Source organism: Phytophthora ramorum (genome assembly GCF_020800215.1).
Source record: "Phytophthora ramorum isolate Pr-102 chromosome Unknown Phyram_PR-102_s0012, whole genome shotgun sequence".
Lineage (NCBI taxonomy): Eukaryota > Oomycota > Peronosporomycetes > Peronosporales > Peronosporaceae > Phytophthora > Phytophthora ramorum.
Genome location: NW_027150658.1, coordinates 244,800 through 267,402, shown reverse-complemented (window position 1 = coordinate 267,402; position 22,603 = coordinate 244,800). Strand labels below are relative to the sequence as shown.

General features: G+C 52.8%; 5 protein-coding genes across 5 annotated transcripts; 2 read left to right on the top strand and 3 right to left on the bottom strand.

Moving 5' to 3' along the window:
• Nucleotides 1-6,012: 6,012 nt before the first annotated feature.
• Nucleotides 6,013-12,282, top strand: KRP23_11414 (Calcineurin-binding protein cabin-1; the record flags this gene model as incomplete). Its single annotated transcript, XM_067881963.1, has 1 exon — nt 6,013-12,282. The coding sequence occupies one exon, from the start codon at nt 6,013-6,015 to the stop codon at nt 12,280-12,282; it is 6,270 nt and encodes a 2,089-aa protein (XP_067740251.1).
• Nucleotides 12,283-12,410: 128 nt separating this feature from the next.
• On the bottom strand, nt 12,411-14,030 carry KRP23_11413 (Cytochrome P450 86A2; the record flags this gene model as incomplete). The annotated part of the gene is made up of 1 exon (XM_067881962.1): nt 12,411-14,030. The coding sequence occupies one exon, from the start codon at nt 14,028-14,030 to the stop codon at nt 12,411-12,413; it is 1,620 nt and encodes a 539-aa protein (XP_067740250.1).
• Nucleotides 14,031-15,329: 1,299 nt separating this feature from the next.
• KRP23_11412 (Multidrug and toxin extrusion protein 2) lies at nt 15,330-16,940 on the bottom strand (the record flags this gene model as incomplete). Its single annotated transcript, XM_067881961.1, has 3 exons — nt 15,330-15,706; nt 16,667-16,721; nt 16,794-16,940. The coding sequence occupies 3 exons, from the start codon at nt 16,938-16,940 to the stop codon at nt 15,330-15,332; spliced, it is 579 nt and encodes a 192-aa protein (XP_067740249.1).
• Nucleotides 16,941-18,163: 1,223 nt separating this feature from the next.
• Nucleotides 18,164-18,694, top strand: KRP23_11411 (uncharacterized protein; the record flags this gene model as incomplete). The annotated part of the gene is made up of 1 exon (XM_067881960.1): nt 18,164-18,694. The coding sequence occupies one exon, from the start codon at nt 18,164-18,166 to the stop codon at nt 18,692-18,694; it is 531 nt and encodes a 176-aa protein (XP_067740248.1).
• Nucleotides 18,695-18,772: 78 nt separating this feature from the next.
• On the bottom strand, nt 18,773-21,205 carry KRP23_11410 (Exonuclease 1; the record flags this gene model as incomplete). Its single annotated transcript, XM_067881959.1, has 6 exons — nt 18,773-19,945; nt 20,042-20,158; nt 20,220-20,327; nt 20,399-20,774; nt 20,848-20,967; nt 21,045-21,205. 6 exons carry the CDS (start codon nt 21,203-21,205, stop codon nt 18,773-18,775), a joined length of 2,055 nt encoding a protein of 684 aa, XP_067740247.1.
• Between the last annotated feature and the right edge of the window lie 1,398 nt (nt 21,206-22,603).

Sequence of the window (22,603 nt, the reverse complement as noted above, 5' to 3'; positions counted from 1 at the left end):
GGATTGACGGGAAATTCAATAAAATAAGCAAGGGTAAATTATTAACTTTTCGAAGTAGCCCGATTCCTTAAATTATTTACGGTTGGGCCCGTTACTTATTTTCAGACACCTGACAGCCTACCGTTTTTGACTGGCCACAAGCACTTACCGTGCTCATCGGGCAGCCTGTGTATTAATCTCTCTTCTCTCATCTCACTAGCCAACTTTTAGAATGGCAACACAACGCTATCCTAACACTAGAATCGCAGGTTTCTGTTGTCGACGCTTTCGACGAGACTGTTGAACGTCTCTACCGGTGTCGCTGCTGAACAGTGCGCCGTCAATCTCCTCGCACCGGCTACACCAACCTGATACCGCACGTGCGGAGTCAGCACCCAGACCACCAGGACGTGATGCGCGAGGCAGACACGGGAAGAGGGACGCAGTCGTGGGCTCATCAGCGTGCCAGGGAAGTCTACGGCTGGATCGATTGGATTTTGACCAGTAACCTGCCCCTTCGATTCTGTGAGAGCGCCACTGCTCGACGGCACGACGTGTTGTCTCTTCTGTTTGCCTGTATATATGTTAATTAATCTATGTAGCTACACTTCTCTGTCTCCGATATGTGTAGCGACACTCCACGCAGCTATGAAGAGTGTGACCCTCGCTGTAGAAGCCAAGATCACGGAAGAGATGCCTGATCAGTTTGGGCTCGTCATAGACGGGTGGTCACTCGCCTCTGAACACGTTTTGGCGGTATCTGCTTGCTACGAGCGTCAAGACTCGACACGCTTTCCACTACTCTCTATGGCGACTCTTATCAACGAGGCTGGTGACAACCATAGTGCTCGCACTCACAAGGCCTTTCCGGCTACGATGCTAGAGCGTGACTACAATAAGAACCTAGGCAGCTGTAAGTTTACTGTTGCAGATAACTGTGCTGTAAACAGACTGCTAGCGACTCGCATGCGCATCCCTTTGGTAGGATGTACAAGCCATCGCCTCAACTTGGCTGTTCAAGCCTACTTGCGATATTACCAGGGCGATGTTGTGGTAATCCAGACGCTAATGCGCAATATGAAGACACTGAACTACGCTGCTGCACTTGGTATACACCTGCTTTTTGTGTGGATCACAATTCAGTGTTGGTGATGCTGTAATTTTTCTAACCTTTTTGTTTTTCGTATAAGCTTCAAGACTCCCCTTCGACCATTACTGCGTCAAGTTACACGCTGAGGCTCGACCTGTTCAATGATCAAACGCTATTTTCGGATATCTGAGTTCCTGCCAGCTGACGACGATGATATCGCCGAGCTCTTCCCATGTGCGAGAACTGTGAATCGCATGCGAAACTTGCTGACAGACCTTGCTCGAGTTGATAATGGCAGCAAGGCGCTGCAGAAGGAGGACATCACCATGCTCGACGCTCGAGTGTGGCTAAACGGCTTAGTTGATGTCGAGCCATCGTTCCGCAAGTATTTGGGTACAATACCTGACTGATTTTGTTTGTTTCAGATGAAATACTCACACTGTAACTTTTATGAATGTGCAGGCGCACGTGTTGATATAGTACATTCTCCTGATTTTGAGATTGCGTGCAGTAAGGTGGTGGAGGGAGATACAACGAAGCTGAATCGGGCTCAGCGTGCTGCGTTGGAGCCGTTCGAAAACGATGGAGACGAAAGCGACGCAGAGAGCGAAGAAGAGTCGTTCGTTATGCAGCTGGAGCGAAAGGGGAAGCGGTCCCAAAAACCACAGACACATGCTCTGTTGTCTTCAATTCCCCTGACGTCAGACATCGTGGAGAGATTTTTCAGTCTTGCACGTAGCACGTTTGGACACGAGCACCACCGCACGACGCCATACACCCTCGAAATGATCCTTTTTATACGGGTGAACAAGCGGCTATGGGATATCCGCACGGTTGACAGCGCGATCTAGGTTAGCCAGCGCTCTGAGGTTTTAGTATGCAGGTTTTGCAGAGCTTCATTGCAATTAATGATTTTCCCTACTTTGCCTTGTTGATAACTTACTGCTCCTTTCTGTATTGCTTCGATCATTATTTACGTCCAGAAGGACATCTCAATGCCATATTCGGCATCCCTGATACATGGCTACGACGAATGCCCTTAATAATGCAGTCGGCTGCATTTTCGATTGGTGTGATAATTAATGTTGAAAGCTGGACCGAAACCGTGACCGGTTCAGCCGTCTACTCTCGGTATCGACAACTGATGACAAAGTACGGTTGGCTCCAAGGGGACCAAAGCAGACTAGTGGCATAAACTACGGTAATGATCACTTTTACAATCCACACGGTCTCCGTCACGCATGTTATCATTTGACGGTGCCTGGGCTGACAGCTGAGTTATTGCAACCTTGCTATTATTGCACTTCCAGAAGTGTAAGAATTGTTGTTTTAGGTAAATATACACCAACCCGATGTTATGCACCTTGCTTTATTGTAAATCCACCACATGTCACGTTTAAATCCTCAAATTCGTATCTCGTTTTGCTAAAAGAGGTTCGCCATGGAAACCACCAATAGTTTGTCATCCATCTCAAATGACCCATCATCCACAGCAGTACCTGCTGGTGCATCCTGCTTGTGCCTAAGCTGCGCTTCCATGACCTCTGCCTGTATAGGCTTCACGAACTCTCCGTCCTGAAGTGGATGTATGTTTGTGCAGATCGGGTAGCTACTCGCCTGATACCAGCATCGTTTCTGCGGATGCGGCAAAAACCCAACGGAACACGATATTGGCCCTCAAGTTGTTTTCTCCGGGTATGTGGTTTATGACGTAACGACACCCAACCAGTCTCAGTGCTCACCGTTGCAGTTTCTCTTTCACGTGTTGTTTCACTTTGTGGTCTGGTGCGAAAAGCTTGATTATGTTAGAGTGGTCACAATACACGTGAAAACCCTTCTTCTGGGCCAACATTTAGTCCAGATTACTACAAGCCTTGGCCATTGGGTATCCCTCGTTTTCAACAATGGACCAGCACCCTTCAAGAGGCCACAACGACAGACCAACAACATACTTCTGCACCTTCACTGGAACAGCTTCCAGCCCACGACGCATCTGCATCCAAACTAAAATATGCCCAGATAATGCTACATCTGTTAACATACAGACGGTGATAGCCGTGTCAGGGAGTATGAGCCTGAGCATACAAGAGTGCTTCACTATTGTAAGCGTCTGCCGTTAAGCCATGGCTTCTTCGTTGCTTCAATCAAGTCAAGTACCACTAAGTTGCGTTTCGCGGTGTCCTCGGGCACGCATCATCTGCTCCAACTTCTCCTGGAGTGGTGAGGTGGTTCAACCGTAATGTACCATCGAATCTCTCAGCTAGTTAAGAGCGGAAAGGAAATGTTGCAGCGCAGCTCCAATGGGCAAAGGCATCTTCCACAAGGCAGCAAAACGCTCGCGATCGTGTTAGACACATTCACCACCAATCCTTTTTTCATCCCATTTTACTCGCTTAGCAAACAGCTTGCACTTCTTTGCATTGAGTTCAGATACACACACGGCACATTCATCGTCATCCTCGTCGCCAACCGCGTGGCGACCTGATTGCGCGTAATCAGGTCAACGCGAGAGTGCGTCAATGAGTATGTTCATCTTGCCCGGCTTGTAGTGCACGACGAAGCTGTACTCGTAGAACAGCAAGAACCAACGTGCTATGTGTTGACTTAGAGGGGGACTCTTCATCGCTGTCCTCAGCAACGCATGGTCACTGAAAATAGCGAATGTCTGTTCGCTGAGAAGGTATACTCGGAACTGGATGAGCGTGTAGCGCATTGCTACAGTAGCAGCTCCTTGTCGTGGACGGGATAATTTCTCTCCACTGGCTTCAACTGACGCAACTGGTAACTAACTCACCCCTCGTTCGCGTCCCTCGTCGTTGAACTGCATCAGGGCGCAGCCGATGGCGAAGTCGCTCGCATCACACACCACGTGGAAAGGCTTCGTGTGATAAGAAAGCATCAGGAAGGGCGATGTGGAGAGGCTTGTCTTGACCGCGTCGAATGCCATCTGGTGCTCGAGTCGCCATGATCACGTGGCATCTGCCTTGAGCAGTTGAGATAGTGGACGAACAATCAGTGCGAAGTTCTTCGAGAAATAATGGAGATACGTCGCGAGATCGAGCCATTGGCGAAACTGCTTCTGGTGTTGGGGTGGAGGCCATGCACAAGTGACCTCGATCTTCTCCAGGTCAGCACGGACACCTTCCTTGCTGACGTAGCTCCCGAGCACCGGGATTTCGGGAGCGCAAAAGATACACTTCTTCAGGTTGGGGTACAGCTTGTTGTCTCGCATCACTTCGAACACTTGGCGGAGGTGATCCAGGTGCACATCAATCATGCCGAGCGCGGCATGACTGAGGATAAAGATACATCGAAGTAGCTAGACGCAAAGTCACGGAAAGACCGCAGCAAGTTGGAGACCATCCGGTTGAAGGTAGCCGGAGCGTTCTTGAGTCCCTGCAGCATTACAAGCCATTCCCGCAGCATTCCACTATGCGTGCTGACAGCTGTCAACGGCACGTCGTCTTCGCGCATCAAGATCTGGTAGAAGCCATCCATCAACTCGATAGTTCTGTATGAGGTGCTGCTAGACGTGGTGTCGAGCACCATGTCTTTTCGCGGAATTGACGTCTGCGCCGGGGTGGTGGCATCGTTGAGCTTGTTAAAGGTGTGAAGGATCCGCCAGTAGCCTTCTTCACACAGAACGTCGGGCTGGAATGCGGGGAGATACTTTTACGAACGCGGCCGGCTTGTCGGCGACCCACGAAGAAGGCATCGATCGCTTCGCATTGGTCTCGGGAAAGTGGCCATTGTCGTGTCACACAGTACTTCGCGCCGGACACGAGGTCAATCTCGTGCCGAACTCCACGGTTAGGGGGAAGAGCAGCGGGGACTTTATCCGGGAAGATGTCAATGAATTCATGAACGAGCGTAGTAACAGGATTGCCGACCGCCTCAAGCGCCGGTAACGATTGAGCAGCGCAGCGCGCTTCGCGTGCGAGCAGTCGTAGGAATCAGCAGTGACGGCTGCGACAGTCGGGGGGTCTTCCGCGACGAGCATGCAAACTTGCTCGGTCTCACAGCTCTTCAGGTCGTGAAGGAAACGTTTCCACGACACACTGGAGAGACGTGTGATGCTCGCCGCGTCGCACGGAGGGCGTGCGACTTCAACGTCACGAACGCGCGTGAGGTGGTCATCGCCATCTCTCATCAGGACAGCTGCGACCACAGACTCTGACCCAGCGGAGTCCTCCGAAGGCACGCGTGGCCGTCGAGGTCGGCGACGACCACGAGGACGTCTTGGACGCGGAGATTCGTCCGCATCTGACGATGAGAGGCCACGCTCGATCACGTCTGAAAAGCTGGGACGCCGGAACTCTGAGACCGTGTGGATGTAGTGACTGGAGTTCTTTCAGCACCACCAATTCCGACTTACCCTTGGTCCCAAAGCCCCCCCCCCCCCCTTCTTGGCGCGTGGGCCGTTGCTCTTCAGCGCGTAGCTGACGCCGTATGGAGACCGCTTGACACGTCGAGCAATGCCACGCACGCCCACGCCAGCCTCTCAGAGGCCCTTCATGCGTCCGCGCTTTTCGTCGGTGATGGTTGGTCCTCGTCCCATAGTGAAAATAGGATAATGAGGCCAGTTCAAGGAGAGAAGAGCAGGACCTTCATTCTTGGTAATAGTGAAATCAAGTCAATTTTTGTCCCAAAGGTTTTGTCGCGGTGCGAAATCCGGTTTGTTGTATGCAAACCTATAGAAGTTCTGCACAATCGAGATCAGCGTCACAAGTCACTTATTGTCCTATCCGATAGGAGCAACATGTCCGAACAGCGTCCTCTAACTCGTTCTAGAAGCCGAGCTATTGCACGAAATGTAGGTGTCACAAAGGTTTTGTCGCGGAGTGTATTATCAGCACGGATGCAAAAAAACAAAAACAAAAAAAAAACACAATGGGTTATTTGTAAATGGGTTTTTGAAAAATCCTTTTACCGTTTTGTCTTGAATGGCGTCCTGGGCGGCGCTCAACGTCGCGGGCGGAGACGCGCGCGCCAGCGCGGCCCACGAGCGCGCTACGGAGGAAGCGCAAGACGCCGACAATGCCGCGCTGTACGAGCAGGCACTGCGCTGCCAGCAGAAGCAGCAGATCAGCGAGGCTAAGGAAATCTACCAACGTTTATTAAGGGGGCCCTCCATAAACCCGCGACTCGAGTATTTGTGCAATAAAAACCTGGCCGTCATGCAGCTGGAAGGACGCAGCTTCCACGAGGCGCTCGAATTCTTCGCGGTGGCATTGGCGCTGGACGCGACGGACGTCGTGGTCTGGTGCCAGATGGGCGCAACGGCCGTGGAGACGGGCGAGCTGTGGCTGGCCAGACACGCGCTGGAGGAGGGGCTCAAGGTGGACAAGACGTACTGGCCGCTGGTGCAAATGCTGGCCGAAGTCTTGAACGAAATCGGGGACGAACATGCGTACCGACGCGTGGCGGACTACATTAAGGCACACGACCCTCATTGTGCCTCTGTGAGGCTTCTTGATAAGGACAAGAACAGGGACCTAAAGCTGCTGAAAAAGGCGCAGAAGAGGCTGCAGCATTTGCATGAAATTACTGAGCGTGGAGTGAAACGGAGGGAAGTGCTGGTGGATGAGAGGAGGAAAGAGCTGGAAGGGAAGATGCGCCCTCGACGGTATCCGTTGGTGACGCCGTCGTGGAGTGCACTGGGGAAAGTATTGCTGGAGGCTTTCGAGGAGAATAATAGAGATGAACAGGCCGATGTGGTCAGGACGGCGGTGGAGATACACGTCAATTATGATGAAGAGCAGGGGATGGAGGTTGATGCTGAAGCAGAGGTTTCTGTTACCGAAGAGGAGAAAACGACTGATGTTTCTCAATATGACGGGGACCACCCACCGCCAGCGAAGCGACCGAAGCATAAGGAGGTCGCTAAGAGCTTCGGTGCCTTGGAGACGTCGCTTTCCACAGGCATTTCGGATAATGACACTCAAGACAGCGGTATTCATGCAAGCGAAGTAGAGGAACTGCAGCCCAGAAGGCGAAAGTCCCGCCGAAATGAGGAGCGACTGCGAGAAGAGCATGCGGCTGCAATCAAGAAAGCCCGCGAGAATGATTTGGCGTACCGCCTGGGGGCGTTTTTGCCGGAAGCTATTGGAAAGACAACCCGGGACGCTACACCAGAATCTGTCTCGATCGAGTGGCTGCCGCCATTAAATGTTGAACTAGTCGATGCGAAGTTTCATCTCTTGACCGCAACCAACCAGCTTGTCCTGCAGACAGCGTCATTTGCCTTCCCTTCATCTGCAGAAGGATGTACAAATTCACAGTCTTTACAAAATTTATCTCGAGACCAGGCGGCACAAGGAGCGACGCAAGCATCGTCGCGTGGAACTTGCGTCTCCGCCAAGCAGATCTCGGTATTCATCAATGAACATGGTGCTGGGAAGACGCCGTGCCGTGGAGTGATGGACTGGGTGCGGCACTACCTCAATCAATGCGGTCAATGGTCACACCTAAAACTTGGAAAGGAGGATGAAGACATCCACAGAGTGTGTACGTGGTTAGAGAAGGCACTGAAGGGAGAGCTGGACGCTTCTGTCGCGGCAACTCCGATACAGTCCAGTATTGTTGATGTTGCTGATCACTCCCTCATTCAAGGCAGTCGCTTTGAAGGAAATGGGTTAACACTTAGTGCTCAGCTTTTTCTGCTCGAGCTTCACTTCGATATGCTCCTTCAGCAGCCTGTCCGTGGAAAGAGGCGACGTACGATGAAAAGGCAGGTGGAGAATCAGCTAGCTCAAGCCCAAAAACTATTGTTTGAGTTTGGTTGGCTAGAAGACTCAGAAGAGATCGTGTGCTATCCAACAGGACATGAATTCCTGCGCCTGCTTTGGCTTATGGCTCGCATGTATGGGCGTTGTGGAAACCCTCGGATGGCACAACACTACTTCATTAAATGCAGAGAGAAGCTTATTGCACTCGGTGAAGTAGATCACGCTACTGCTGATGATAACAACTTTCGAGTTGACCTGCCAAATCAAAAAGCTGACTGCGAAATCACACTAGACATCTTGGACGAGAAGATTTCTGGCCTACGTTTTTCGGATGTGTGCTCCGAAGCCCGACGTTTGTTCGAAGCGGCAGATCATGATCAGGTTGTTTCGCTTTTGCTAGGACACTTTTTCCCAGCTAATCAAGGGCCCCGCATGATGGACTTCTTGAACGAGTTTGAGGTTGACGAAGATGATACGTCGGCACGCGGTGATAACAGTGGAAAGCTTTTTGAAATGGTGATGGAGTCGCTTGGACAGAGTTCCAAGTATTCGGATGAAGATTCGGCATTATTTTTGCTTACAACTCTTTACTATGTGATCGACTTTCTAGACGCGTTGGTGGTGAAGGAGGAGCCCAATACCAGCAACGATGTCCCAGATGAGGCATGTACAAGCGCTCTTTCAGCATTGGACTACTTACTCGCTCAGCTAACCCAAAACCACTGCGAGCGGGTAACTAACAGGGACCAGCGACTGTTGCTGTGTGCACTATGTGTGAAGTGTCTCAATCCATATATATTGCTGCGCTTCGATTCTCCCAGTGATGTGCTGTCAATGATACGCGCTGCACTGGAAGTCGGCAAGACCGCTGTACTTGACGACAAAGATGACAGTATGCCACGAACGATTGGAGTTGACGCTATGGCTCGATTGTTGTATGTGATTCGGTCCCTATCCTGCGACGAGTACCGGGATTTGTTCACGCTGGTTCCACATTCGATAAAAAGAAAACAACCACGGCGCGATCGCATCCGAGTGGTTCTTGTTGAGATCATGCGCTTCTTGAACCGGGCTTTCAGCGATGACGACAACCTGGCCTTATCGTTTCCACTACCGAAGCGGTCTGCGTTGATGACACTGTGTTGTACATTGATGAAGGAGGAGGAAGATCTTGTGGCGCGGAGTGATGGCAAGATACCAAAACAGTTCTTTGGCAATGGAGCTATCTTGTTCGTGTTGCTGTATGAAAGTTTCTGCAGGCCGGACCCAAGCACCTTGCCCTCTCAATTAGTTGCCTTAATTCATCTCTTGCATGAACGGCTCGGACAACATGGTATCTGTGGCTTAACGTATTTTTCTGAGGCGATTTCCTCTGGAGATTCTCGAGGAAGCTCGTGCTTTCTCGAGTCGTGTACCCTATTATTGAGCAAGTGTGTGAAAGAAAAAACGAGCGTTTGGGATATCGAAAAGTCTCCTCCGAAATCCCTTGATGACAGTGCGGAGAACGAGGAGAGTGACGATGAAAACGGGGATGAGGAAGAGGCTCAGTATCGTTTCCAGAAAGAAGTTTGCCAGTGCTACCGTTGCCTGTATGATGTGCAAATTCTACCCGGATGCGAAGACCACAAGACGGGGGCCACGTTTGCTTCACTGCAGAGTGCAGAACAATCTCTCAAACATGAGGATGCAATGCGACTGACTCGCTTTGCCGTCCCGATACTTCTGGTCACGAAGCCGAAAAACAATGGCCAGAAGAAAGAACGGCTCAAGTTACTCTATGCTGTACGGAATGCCCTCTCCGACTCAAGCTTCGCTGCTCTTTCTAACCAACCGGCAACTGTATCACCGCCATTAGAAGCATATTTGGCCCCGAGAGGTCTGTTACAACAAGAAGTCACACCTCCGTTGCCGCTTGATTTTGACAATTCAGCGACATGTTCAACAGATGAAGCTTGCTTGGGCCACTTGTGGTACCTGCTGGGTGCCAACTTCATTCTAGGACGGGTGAAGCGGCGAGGAAACCTTGGCGAATTGATGGAGATGGAACAACATGTACGAGAGCGAGTGGAATTCTTGATGAAAGACGTATTGTACTACCATCCTGACCGAATCGACTCATGGGTTCGATTGGGGAAGACTATGAAGGAGTTGTATCACGCTGCCACGGATGCATTTGCAGCCATTTTGGGACGGAATTTTAGAATTCAAGCATTTCGGTGGTATACAACAAAGATACTCGCCCAGGAACCGAGACATTCAGCAGAGGAGAAGACCGATGGACTACCTGCTCCCGACATGCTATCGTTCCAGAACGTCGTATTGAAATGGAACTTGTTTAAGAAGATAAAGGAATGGCAAGGGAAAGATGCGGATGCACACAAAACCAGTTCCAAACCCGCTACATCCAAGGAGACGCCGCAGCAAAAGTCTGAGGAAGATCAAACTTCCCAGATTCCTATCGAGGAATTTGCCACAGCGTATATTGTGCAAGTAATTGAATTTGCTCGACGATGCTTTGAGATGGCCGGGCAATTAGCTGAGGAGGCTGCTCAGAAGCACGAGGTAAAAGTGCAAGCAAGTACTGGTGGAGGCGCAGATGACGAAGAGGTGGATTTCGACGAAGAGTTGGACGACTTGCAGACCACGATCATTGAGTGCAACGAAGAGTGCGGCTTGCTGCTGTACAATGTTTTGCAGGAGTTTTCTCTAATGAAGGAGGTGAATCTTGCACTGTTTCCTCGCGCTGTGTTCTCGAGTTTAGTCGGAAAATCGCTGGCGTATTTTCGAAAAGCGTTGGCGATTTGTGAGACGAATGAAGATGCTAATGAAAATCACTTCCGCCTGCAGTACATGATCGGTAAAACGCTGAAGAAAAGACGTTGGTGCGAACTTCGGCAGCAGGAATTGTCCGATCCAGAGGCGTTGGTTACAGCAACAGAAATGGCAGACCGCTTTTCGAAGGCAGAAGCAGCTCGTGAAGAGGGGGATAGGGAGCACGCTCTCGTTCATGCGTTTTACTCTCTTCAGGCCTTGCGGATAGACCTTACAGTCAGCGAGTCGCCGTCGGTTTCTGCACTACGCCTGGTTTGCAGTCATTTTTACGAAGAGGAGGAAGAAGAGGACGATGAGGATAAAAGTGCCGACTCAGCTTCCACTAACAGCTTAGACGAGAAGTGCAGTAGTCAAGAGAAAGTTGCAGTCTCTGACACCGCTCCAAAAGACCCTGACTCGGCGAGCACAGCGCCTAGCAGTCATGCCAACCATTCAAGCGCTACGAAGAAGGATGACATTTTTGCGCTGCTATCGGATGCCGGAAACGACGATTCGATTCGTGAACTGAATGTCACTCTAGCACGAGGCTGGCTTGTGCTGAACATTATCGAGGCGCTGGAATCCATCCCGGATGAGGACCGATACTTCCATCCATCGCGGTACGTCCTGGCACGCGTGGTGTACTGGTTGTCGACGTTCTACTCCGCTCTCGAACAGAGCGCGTTTAAGGACGACAACGTCAATGCGCTGCTAGAAGCTGTGCGAGCTCGCTACAGCGAGGAAAAGGTGGCGAGTCCATCGGATGCTGCGGCACGGGCACTGAAGGAGATGGCTCCAATCTTCGACAAGAGGCGGCCTCAGGTTGTGGCAATCTGGTTTTCCGAGTATATCCCCACCGCCAAGAAGTTTGAGGAGCTGAATCAGCGACAGATGAAGTATGACTACTACCGCCTGAAATACTGGCGGTTTTTTATCGCGCTGCTTCAAGAAAACCTGTCGTACGGGAGGCTGAAAGAGGTTGGCTCGTGGGTATTGGCGTGCAAGGAAGAGCACGATGTGATTGATATTATGCTTGGCATCGTGCTTCACGCGCGAGGCAAAGTGCTTCGTAGCCGGCTGCAAGGGTTCCTGGACACCATGGACGCCGTTGCAGCTGGAAGAATAGGTGTCAACTTGATGAGCGCGCTGAGCCAGGGCCAACTGCCAGCAGAGGATCGACCCGTTGACACGATTCTGAAGCAGTTGGCCAAGGCGTACACGTACTACTTGGAAGTGTTGAATTCTCAGAAAAGGCTGAAGCACATCATGGACGACAGTGGGCTGTTGCTGGAGAACGCAGAGCTCCCGATGGTCACTGTGTTCTTCGTCGGTGCGGTTGCTTACCCTTTGGAAATGCCGCTGCTGGAGAAAGACGCGGGGATACTGGACGGGGAGTTCAACGCCAACATTGTTGTCATGAAGAATGCTCTGCATCGCGATGAGCTGCCTCCTCGCATCTACGACGCTCAAGGGCGAGAGGCTTGGAAGGCGTACCTGGACGCCGCGCGCTCGTTCTGCGACGAGAAGTGGCCCGAGCGCTCTGGCAAAGTCAAAACAGCCAAGAAGCACTCGCGACCCAAGGCGGCGGCTCCCACCGTCGCCGCAGCTCCTACTACTGCCAACAGCATGGATACTACTTGTAGTCAGCCAAGCGCTGCGAACCTGAACATGTAGTACCGAGTGGATGCAGCTCAACACAAATGACTCAAACTTATCTACTTTATTTAACGTAGTTGTGCCGGACTTGCTTCAACTTTAGGAGAGTACGAAGTAGGAATTTTGCACCCCAACAAGTTTGCTGTCTAAGCAGAGGACAACGGAGTCAGCGGCGTGGCAACCACGTCGAGCGGACCGTGGACGGGGATCGTAAGCGAGAAATCGTACGTGAGCTTCCACGGGTCCTCCACCGTCTTGATGTCGAACTTGCTGAGCAGGGTCGCCATGGCCAACTTCATCTGCATCATAGCGAACTTCTGGCCGATGCACACGTGCTGGCCAGAGCCGAAGCCGCTGTACTGGTACGGCGAGAAGACACGCAGCTTGCCCGTCTCGGGGTCGATCATGCGGTCGGGGTTGAACTCGAGCGCGTCTTCCCCCCAGAGCTTCTTGTTGCGCGTGTTGCAGTACGACGAGACCATGATCGTCTGGCCCTTGCCAACGAACGTGCCGTCCACCAGAGTCGTGTCGCGCATGGCCTCACGGGCGATGAAACCCGTGGACGGGAACAGACGGACGTTCTCCCTGACGGCAGCTTCGAGGTAAATGAGCTCGCGGAGCTGCTCGTGGGTCGGGACCCGAATTTCACCCGTGAGCAAGCCCGGCAGCTTCTCCTTCATCTCCTCGCGGATCTTCTTGAGCGTCTCGGGGTAGCGGTTGATGTGCACGATGAACCAGCTCAAACTGTGGCCCACCGTGTCCTTGCCGGCAAACATGAACGTCGTCACCATGTCCCGCATGATGGTGGCCTGGTTGTCCTGAAAGTTCATGTGCTCCGTCTCCTTGAGGTTGCTCTCCATGAACATGGTAATTAAATCTCTGGCCTCCATCTTCTCGCCCTTGGCAGCGAGCTCCGCCTTGCGGTTCATCGACTGCAAGATCACCTCGTCAATGAAGTCGTGCACGATCTTGACATTGTCCTTGAACACCTTCTCCCAGCCAACGTTGAAGAATCGCTTGGGCTCCCAAATCCACCACGGGGTCTGCACACGGACCACGAAGGCGATCGAGGCCAGGTCGAAAGCTTTGAGCAGCGTGTGGTCCTCGTCACTGTCCGGGCCGTTCCGGAGCGTGTCCAGCTCGATTCCGAAGCCAATCCTGCAAATGGCGTCCGTCGTGAAATGGCTGATGTCCTTCTTGATGCTGAACGGCTTGCCACGCTTGTGGTAGATGTCCAGCACGTCCAGGAACACGTCCAGCTTGTCGCGCACCGTCGTCTCCATCACGTCCTTCATCATCTGCATGGAGAACAAGTGGCTGGACGTCTTCCGGTGGAAGAACCACGGGTCTCCGTCCGTGACGATCATGCCGTTGCCAAAGATGTCTTCACTCATGTACTGCGTCAAGGGGCCCCGCAGAAACACGTCTTCCTGGGTCACCATGACGTCCTTGAGGTATTCAGGCGCCGTGAGCACGATGGTCACCGGGCGGCCAGGGATGGAATACATCCACGGTTTGTTGTCGAACTCGGCGGAGCGTTCAAGCAGCCAGTCATGGAAGCGGTCGAGGTTGTTGCCAATGTCGAACAAGCTCTTGAAAATGGGCAGCGTGGTCTTGGGCATGGGTGGCAGCTTGCGCGCTTCGGTTGATTTGTTCTTCTTGCTCTTGTGCACCAACAGCGACAGCCCCAGGCTGACGGCCACCGCAGCGGCAGCAGTGACTGCCAGGTCATTCCGATCGCCGAAAAGCTCCGAGACGGTCTTCATCGTCGAGGTTCGAGATACTTGTCCGACTTGGTGCGGGAGGTTGGCTGCAGCGATTCCGATGGGCTGGCGCGTGTGATCGGCAGCTGAAAAACGCAAGTGACACGGAGGGAATACGTAGCGGAGACCTATAGTCGAGGGGTTGTCGTTGACGCCATGAAGAAAAGGGTCAAAAGCCAATCTCCGGAGCCATTCCCTCCGCTCGTCACGAACGATGGTGAAGGAGGTATCTTTGACATGCAAGTGCTGTCTGTTGTGAGCAGCGGAAGAGCAGGTTCCATGTGACTGAGGGCGGCATCTCGACCGAAGCGCAATGACATGTATTTAGCAATAAGGTAAACCAGCCTGCGATCCTCTGCCGGTGGTATAATAGACGCGCAAAAACTTACGACTCGCATGGCTGGCGCAAAATCTGAATTAGGCTGATCAGATTCCGATGGTGTCGGGTCGAGGTCCGGTTTACGCTCGGACGTCAAGGCTCGACATCAGCCACCTGACTAGGGAAGGATGTTACATGTACTTTAATACAAGTCTGCTCAGGACGACGACCAAGCAGCAATATTGGACGTGTTTGACGCGCTCATTGAGGAAACCCTGGCAGAATGACGCTAGATGAACCGGATGCAGAAGCTGAAGGACACTGCAGTGGACGAGATCAAGCCGAATCCCATCGTGCCAAGCAAGACGACTAGTGTGGTGCGAGAAATGCTAGAAACGGGGTCGACTGCCGAGTAACTATTGTATCGATGGGAGCAATGAGGCATCTCACGCCTTCGACCGATCGGGCTTCACCGTTGCTATTGATTATGCGTTCTACTTGAAAATTGGAGCAAAATATCAACATTAACTAAAACTTCCTGTAAGTACTTAGTGTGGTTTGGGAGTATTGGGGCATACATTTGAGCCGGAATGCTCAAAATAGTAGGACTTCACAATACCAAGCATCAACAGAATGCCGAGCGTCACGGCACACCGCCACCAAGCCCGCGACGTCGACAGCCCTACTATGATACTACTACTACTAAGTATGATAATAAGTTCCGAAAGTTGCAGCACGTTCCAAGTCTTATCTTTCAGGTTTTCTGCCGAGTTGGTTTTATTCCACGAGTCAAGGACCACGACATGGAGGACGTCAAACACTCGTTGGTCAAGTCATAGCGCCCAGTGAAGGCCCGTGTATCAGCCCATGCGATGGACTCCTTCGTATTACCATATTAGTACTTACCATTATCTACCATGTTGAACAGCGATAATGGTCTGCGCTAGAATAATGGTGACCATTGCGTACACCCATTTCCCTCATTAATATGCAGTACGCTCCTTGGCATCACGCGCGAGCTCGTCCCATTTCCAGTAGCGCAGCATCAGGAACGTCATAGCCGCCAACGTCGCAACAATGCCGAATCCAATTCCCAGCCACAGACCTTCGACACCCTGATCGCATGCGAAGGCCAGGATGGAGGCCAACGAGATTCCTCCTCCGTAGTAGCCGACCACGTTCGCGATGGCGGCCGGTCTTTGCTTGCCTGCTCCGCGGAAAATACCTTGCATGACAGCGTTGAGGCCGTCAGCGATTTCGAGAGGTGACCACAAGGCCATGATCTTGGATGCCAGGTCGATACTCTCTTGGTCGCTTAGAAACAGTAGGGGAATGTGGTCGCTAAGACTGAAAACCAACGCTGCAAACGTGATACCCACCACGGTCGTCATCCCAAGCGCCAAGTTACAAGCCATCTTCGCCTTTTTTGGTTGATCAGCACCCAGGCAATTGCCAACACGAATGCTGGCCGCCACAGCAATTCCGTAGAATACCGTCCACAGCATCACATTGACGTTCATCAGCACGGAGTGGGTCGCTAAGGCAACAACACTGTTGGGTAAAACGCCGGCCATAATGGACAGGATCTCGAAAGCCCAAACTTCCACAGACATCATGACCATGCCGGAGGATCCAACGCGCCAGAAAACACCAATGTGCCTCCTGGCCTCCTTCAGATTCCATCCACTACACCACCACTGTCGAAGTTGCTCCGGCTTCCACAGGAAGTACGGCACGAGAAGCAGCGGGAGTGTGACGTTCCCCAGTGTTCGCCCGACTGCGATGCCGTTGAAACCTAACGATGTGTGGTATGCCAGAGCATATCCAGCTACAAAGTTGACGATGTTGCCGATGCCTGCAATGACGACGAGTGGCTTGACGATGTTCTGGGTCTGCATCACCTTGCGTACGAGTTCGTACAGGAAGAGGAACGGCAGTCCTGGGAGCATCAAGCGCGAGAAATCTCGGCACAAATGCGTGACTTCTGTGTGTTGCCCAAGAGCGTTAAGTATGGGCTCTGCAAACGAGTTGACCACGACCATGGGGGCCAGAGCCGCAGACAGTGCCAGCACCCCGGTTTGGAAGTAGATGCCGATGCTGTCAAACTTCTTGGCGCCATACGCCTGGGAGCACAGCGTGTCCAGCGCAGACGCAAGGCCCAAACCGAGCGAAAGGGCCGTGACATTAAGCAGCTACAAAGTAAATAGCAAGCATTGTAAGCTGAATAGGGTCTTCGATAGAGTATGCCTACACACTCGTACCATGACGGAGATTGTGGCAGCGTCCACGTAGTGTTGCGTGTCAGGGACGTCCATGTTACCTGCAAGGAGGATGGAAACGAACCCAGGAAGGAACTCCAGTACTGTTGTTCCTGTCTACAATGCAGGTAAACAAGTTTCGCGGTTAGCCTACAGGTGCCGCAGTGAATCACTTGAGCAGCAACTAACCACTGGTAACACGAGCTTGAAGAGGTTCCGCAGTTCCTCCACGGGGCGCGGGTCGGGTTCATCGTGCTGGTTCGTGTCACTCTGCTCAATCGTCACGAACGATTCGTGGAGCCCGCTCGAGCGTTTGTCGGTAAGTCGCTCGTCCATTACAGTTCCGGGTTGGTTGGTACTGTGAGAGAGAGGAGTAAAGTGAAAATGACATCGGTCGACCGAGTCATCGGCAGCGATGTTATCGCCTACGAGCTTGATCGCGTCAGTGGCGAGGCAGACGTAAATGGGTATCACGTTGCCTTACCACTGACGTCAACATCACTAGTGGTACATGTACAAAACTCTAGTGTGAAAACTTGTACATGTACCGCATTGGGCGTGTGGTTGCTGTGCTGAAAGAACAAACTGTATTGTATTGCTATCGCCTAAGGCGTCTCGCCTTAAAACCGCCGCATGAGTGCATCTTGATGCCATGGATACCTCTGTCGTTTGTCCATGGGATGGCTGTTCGACGGTGTAGCAAACTTCTACCTACAACACTTGTTTGCACTAACGTGTATACTTAGGCTGGTGGGGGTCAATGACCAAATCGTTGCTATTCACCCTACCTGTAGAACAATCGGTCATGAACCTCAACGAGCTGCCAAGTTTTGCCGTTGCCCCCCAGAGCTGTAGAAGTGGCTCAAACAGCACTCATATTCAGTGAATAATTCAGATCAAATCCAAGCTTACTGGAGCAATTCCTGTTACAGCAACGAAGGACCAAGCGCGGTGTCAGCCCCCACTGAACCTAGTCGGCCCATTCCGCTTCACCGAGTGGAAAGCGCCGATGCACCGCCACTCAATCCGCGGTGGCGCCTCCGGCACATCGCTCAATCGGACGATGCACAGCTGGGGAGAGAGGAATCGGGCGCGTGAATCTCAGGCTTGGTGGAGGAAGGGCAAGGGCATTCGCAGCACGATCGCCCATTACATGTAGCAAGGTGGAAACTCCTGTGGCGGAGGCGGGCACGTGCGAAGGCGAGAGCTTACTCGCAATGGTCGTACACCGGCACTTCCAACTGCACTGCAACCACCGCCACCGCGCTTCTCGATGGAGACGCCGCCTCTGCCAGCACCTGGCGCCGCGTGCCCACGCTGAGCCTGAGCGGACAAATCGAGCAGGAGCAGAGGCAGAAACAATCCAGCCCCGACTTGGCTCATATGGCAGCGTTGGAAAAAGCCCTCGCCAGGCTTCGGGCGTCTCTCAGACCGGAATCAAGTGCAGCGCTCGCATCGCGTCTCTTTGCGCGAAACGACCGAGCAAATAAACGCCAAAGCGCCGCAGAACTCAGCACCCGCAACCATTTGGCAACGCACCACTAAGAAACTTGCCCAGCATGGCACTCCGAGGCACTCGCTCCTCTAAGCGCGCGCGCCCGCAGACGTCGCCTACCGCAAAGCACGCGAGCGGTGACGAGCTGTCCATGTACTTCCGACAGCCCGCGGACAACCAGCACGACGAACCGCCGCGACGGAAGCGGACCATGGTCTCCGCTAACCTGCGGTTCCTGGAGAAGATGCCTCCGCTGCGGGACTACCAGCGAGACCGCTTCGGGCGACGAGGAGGCGTCGACGGAGGCGCACCGCAGTCGGACGCGCTCTGGATGCGCGCGCTGGAAGAGTCCATGGAGGAGACGAGCTTCGTGACCCGAGAAGCGCCGACGTGCGCCGCCCTCGTGGCGCCCGTCCCGATGCCACAGAGCAGGCACCGCAACTTGGTGCCGGTCCCGGTGGCCACCTCTTCCTCGACGACGAGGTTCGCAGACGAGGACGCGGTCCGGAGACGACGGCTCTTCGCCATGCAAGCGGCGCGAGGTAGTGGCAAAGACGACGAGGCGCGGCCGGCGACGGAAGGGCTGGCCTTGTAGGAGGCTGTAGCAATGACCACCCCCTTTTCCCTCTCGATGTTTGGCGTTGAGTCTCATGCTAGTCTAGCTAGAGCGAACTCAGCCGGTTTTATTCAGCGGCGCTAGAGGCTGTCGACTACTGGACGTATTCGTGCTAGACGGAGGGCTGGCAGTCTCTTGGTCACCTGCCTGGCTGTTGGTATCGTCGAGTTCGTCGCCTAGGATGCGGTCCCATTTCTCCTCGGCGGACGTGGCGAAGGCGTAGCTACATGCTGCCTTGGAAATGGTGGGCTGGATACTGCGTTGCTGCTGCGAGTGGCGAGGTGGCAGTGACCATCTGACGCTGACGTTGTTGGTGGGACTTGACACAGACTGTCGTTGACCGCAGCCAAACGGTGTTGGACGGACGAGCTGTTGACTGCTGGCTTCAGACACCCGCGACGACGGCGATGAAGGCGGCGACGAGGAGCAGCCGAACAGTTTCGGTCGCTTCGCTTGTGACGGCGGTGGGGCGTTTTCTTCATCGGTGAGACGATCGAGGCCGCAGTTGGCTGCTGCAGTGCTGTGGTGAGCGTGGTTGCCGCTCCCAGGGTTGGCTGTGTCCACCTTGCAGAGCACCTCGCCCTCAAAGCCGCTGCCTTTCCCGTCTCGTCTTCGGTTAGTCGGGTTTCGGACACGCTTGACGTGGGCGCGCACCGGTCGGCTTTCGAACTCCTTAAGGTCGTGGCGTGAACTGCCTGCCGATGCCAATGGGTCGTGTAGCGCTGCGAGTGGCTTGAAGTTCTCGCTCACCTTTGGGCTTCGGAAGTTGACAATATGATCGGAGGAGCCTAAGACGCTGTCGAGGTGCGTCCAGGATGATCGAGACGACGGTCTCGGCTTTTCGTATCGGGCATGTGATGTCGTAGCGCGCGTCCTGCTCGTAGTAGAGCCAGGATCTTCCTGCGATGAATCTTCTGGAGTGTTGTTAGTGGCGATATCGTAGTTTCTATGGTGTTGGCGAGACATCATCACGCCGCTACTTTCAGAGGAAGTCGAAGAGCGCGTCCTGTTCGACTTAAGGTTTGAGGCACCCTGCCGTTCTTCCAGCAACTCAGCAGCAACAGTATCCTTCCAAGCGTAGCTTTCGTGCGTGACTGGATGAATTTGGCCAGAAGCCATGGATGCTACGACATCGTCTCGGAGCTCCACATTGCCCAGAAAGTGAAGTCCTTTGTCCACTTGCTGTAGGATGTCCTTAGATACGTCGAGAGGGCGCAACATTTTCAGCTTCTGTTAGATGATGTACAAGAAAGAAAACATTAGAAACATACAATATATACGTGTACTATGCAATCACCAAACAACACTTCAATCTCTTAGACGTACCGAATCACGAGGGTCGAATACGAGTTGATGGCGGTATGTGAGAATGGCCGAATAGAAGTGCTCAGCAAAATCGTCAGGCAGTGACGGTCCCTTTTGCTTCTGCAGTGCTGCCAACACCTACGCAAAGCGAGAGGGTTATCTGGTATGAACGCAAGTCTTCCCACTGAACTTGTCGTACCTCAGCCGGTGTCTTGTACTCACTGACGAGCTTGTATGCAGTGATAATGCCGACGCCGCTGACGGATGGACAGTAGTCGCAACCAGCAAGCACGCATAGCTGGATAAACTGCCACGAACAATACACACAAGAAATTAGCGCACCATTCACTATCCGGATCAAAACAATAGCCCACGAACCATCTCTTCAACCCACCCAACAAACGACAGCTCTTCGTTCGCGCCCAGACTTCTCCTCTTGAGCTCACTGCCCCACCCATCCTGACTGAACTTGAAGAGCACCGTCTTGACCCCGTAAGGCACACAATCCGAGTCGTCCGAGATGACGACGTCTATAATCTTCTGCCTCGACAAAAAGGCCAACTGAGCATCCGCCTCGTAGGGCGCGACGTAGAATGTAATGTTCATCCGCCGCAGCACGCCAATGAGTCGCATGACCATGTCATTGGACACCGACAGAGCTCTAGTGCAGGTTGAAAAGACTGCACGATTGTCAGCGTCTCCGTCCTGCTCCTGAACCAACTTCTTGGCCTTGAGCTTCCAGTCCGCCCGAGATCTATAGCAACAAATACAAGCCTAAGGTTTAGCAGTTTGCACCAGTATTTTAGCTTATTTCATCCGCGCCTCACCTGCGTCGTGCAGCGTTCTCTTGTGCCTTGGCTGGTAGTGGGGCTCCGTCGAACACCAAAATGGGTGTGATGTTGTGCTCTTGGAGCAGTTTGATCTGCTGGATGCTGAAGTTCAGGTACCTGTTACAGGTGAAGTTGCAGTTTTTAGTGCTAATTTCACCCTTCGGTAGCTAAATTGAGGTTAATTCGTTGCGCACGCGTCGGTGGGTCTCCCCAGTACGAGGTCCACGGGGCAGCTGTAAGCGCCCTTGTAGAGCCATCCGGATGCGTCGATCCCGACAGTCTTCCCCGCGTACTTGGACACGTGCACCTGGTCGGTGACGCTCTTGAGCACCGGCAACAAGCCCTGCACGCCCATGGCTAATTCGCTGCGGCCCTTGGCGCGTCCTTCGAATTTGAATCTGGCGCCAGATCTAACGGTGGTGATTGGATGTAAAGAGAAGAAACGACCAACATTCTGGAATTATTTCACCCAATAGGATACCTATGGAATTTCCATAGGCACGTTATCAGTCTAAAAGCTGCCGGCTCGAGAAAAGATGAAGCCCACATGTGCGATTCCTGACGTAAAGGGAAGCGGTGGGAGGAGATGCAAGTGACGCGATTTACGACTTGAACGAAGCCGTCGAGGCGGAGCAGCCGAACGACTTCAAGAATATCGATGCGAACAAGCTGGAGATCTCCCTAGCGAAGACGACGGATGGCACGTGGCTGGCGGTAAACGAGATGATGGGCGGCGTGAGCGACACCAGTGGCATGACCCAGTTGAAAGTTTCTGGAGCGGAACTCCGCGCACCTGTACTTTCAGAGGCAACCGTGCGGGTCCAAGTTGACAAATTCGAAGTTGCAAAAGGAAATGGCCCTGTGCCCGTGCTGGTGGAGGTTCCGGAGGGTGCTGGCGGTCCAGCGAGCGATGCTTCTTTGATATCCCAAATGGCGCAACAACAAAAAAATAGACGAACTCCACGAGCAGTCTGTGCCAAGCGATATGTCCACTCGCAGGCCCAAGGCAGGGAGGGAGCTTTTGGATGAGTTGAGCATTAGTAGAAGCCGTACGCACAGTTCCTTTTGCTGCTGATAAGGGGGGCACGACTGGGGAATTCAAGTGGGAGAACGTTATAATTGAATCTGGACAAGAGATTGTTCTCACTGAGGAGCAGCAACGAACACGATATCGTGTGTATGTGGAACGCAACAGCTTACAGAGAAGCGGCTTTGCGTGACTGGCGTGGATAAATTCGATAAACTTCTCAACGTTGCAGTACCTGGTCACAACATTGATTTAACTGGGCGTACCGATCTCCTTATACTGATTGATCTTGCTGAGGCGAGTCTGTCCGCTGTGCAGTACTTTCCTGAAGTGATGATGCTGATTGAAGTGAAGGGAAATGTGAAGGCATGCAGCCACTTCCAGGCATTATCGGAGCTGATCGCTCTGGATCTACTCGTCGACGACCCAGTAATGGCGCCTCTTACTGATTTTAAAGGAGAGTGGCTGTTCTTCTTGGTGACCGAGAACAAGAAAAACTCGACTCGTATCCACAGAGCGGCAATTAACAAGCCAGGTGAGGCTTTCGAGGTGATAAGAACGCTACTGGCGCAGACACCAACTGCTGAGACTGATACTGACACCGAGATCGATCTCCCATGTTTCCAACATCCCGTGAAGAGATTGAAGCTGACAAATGTGTTGCCACCTATCGGAGAGGGTGGTGAAAGTGGCGGGGTTCGTGAGTGCATCGAACGATACTACGAT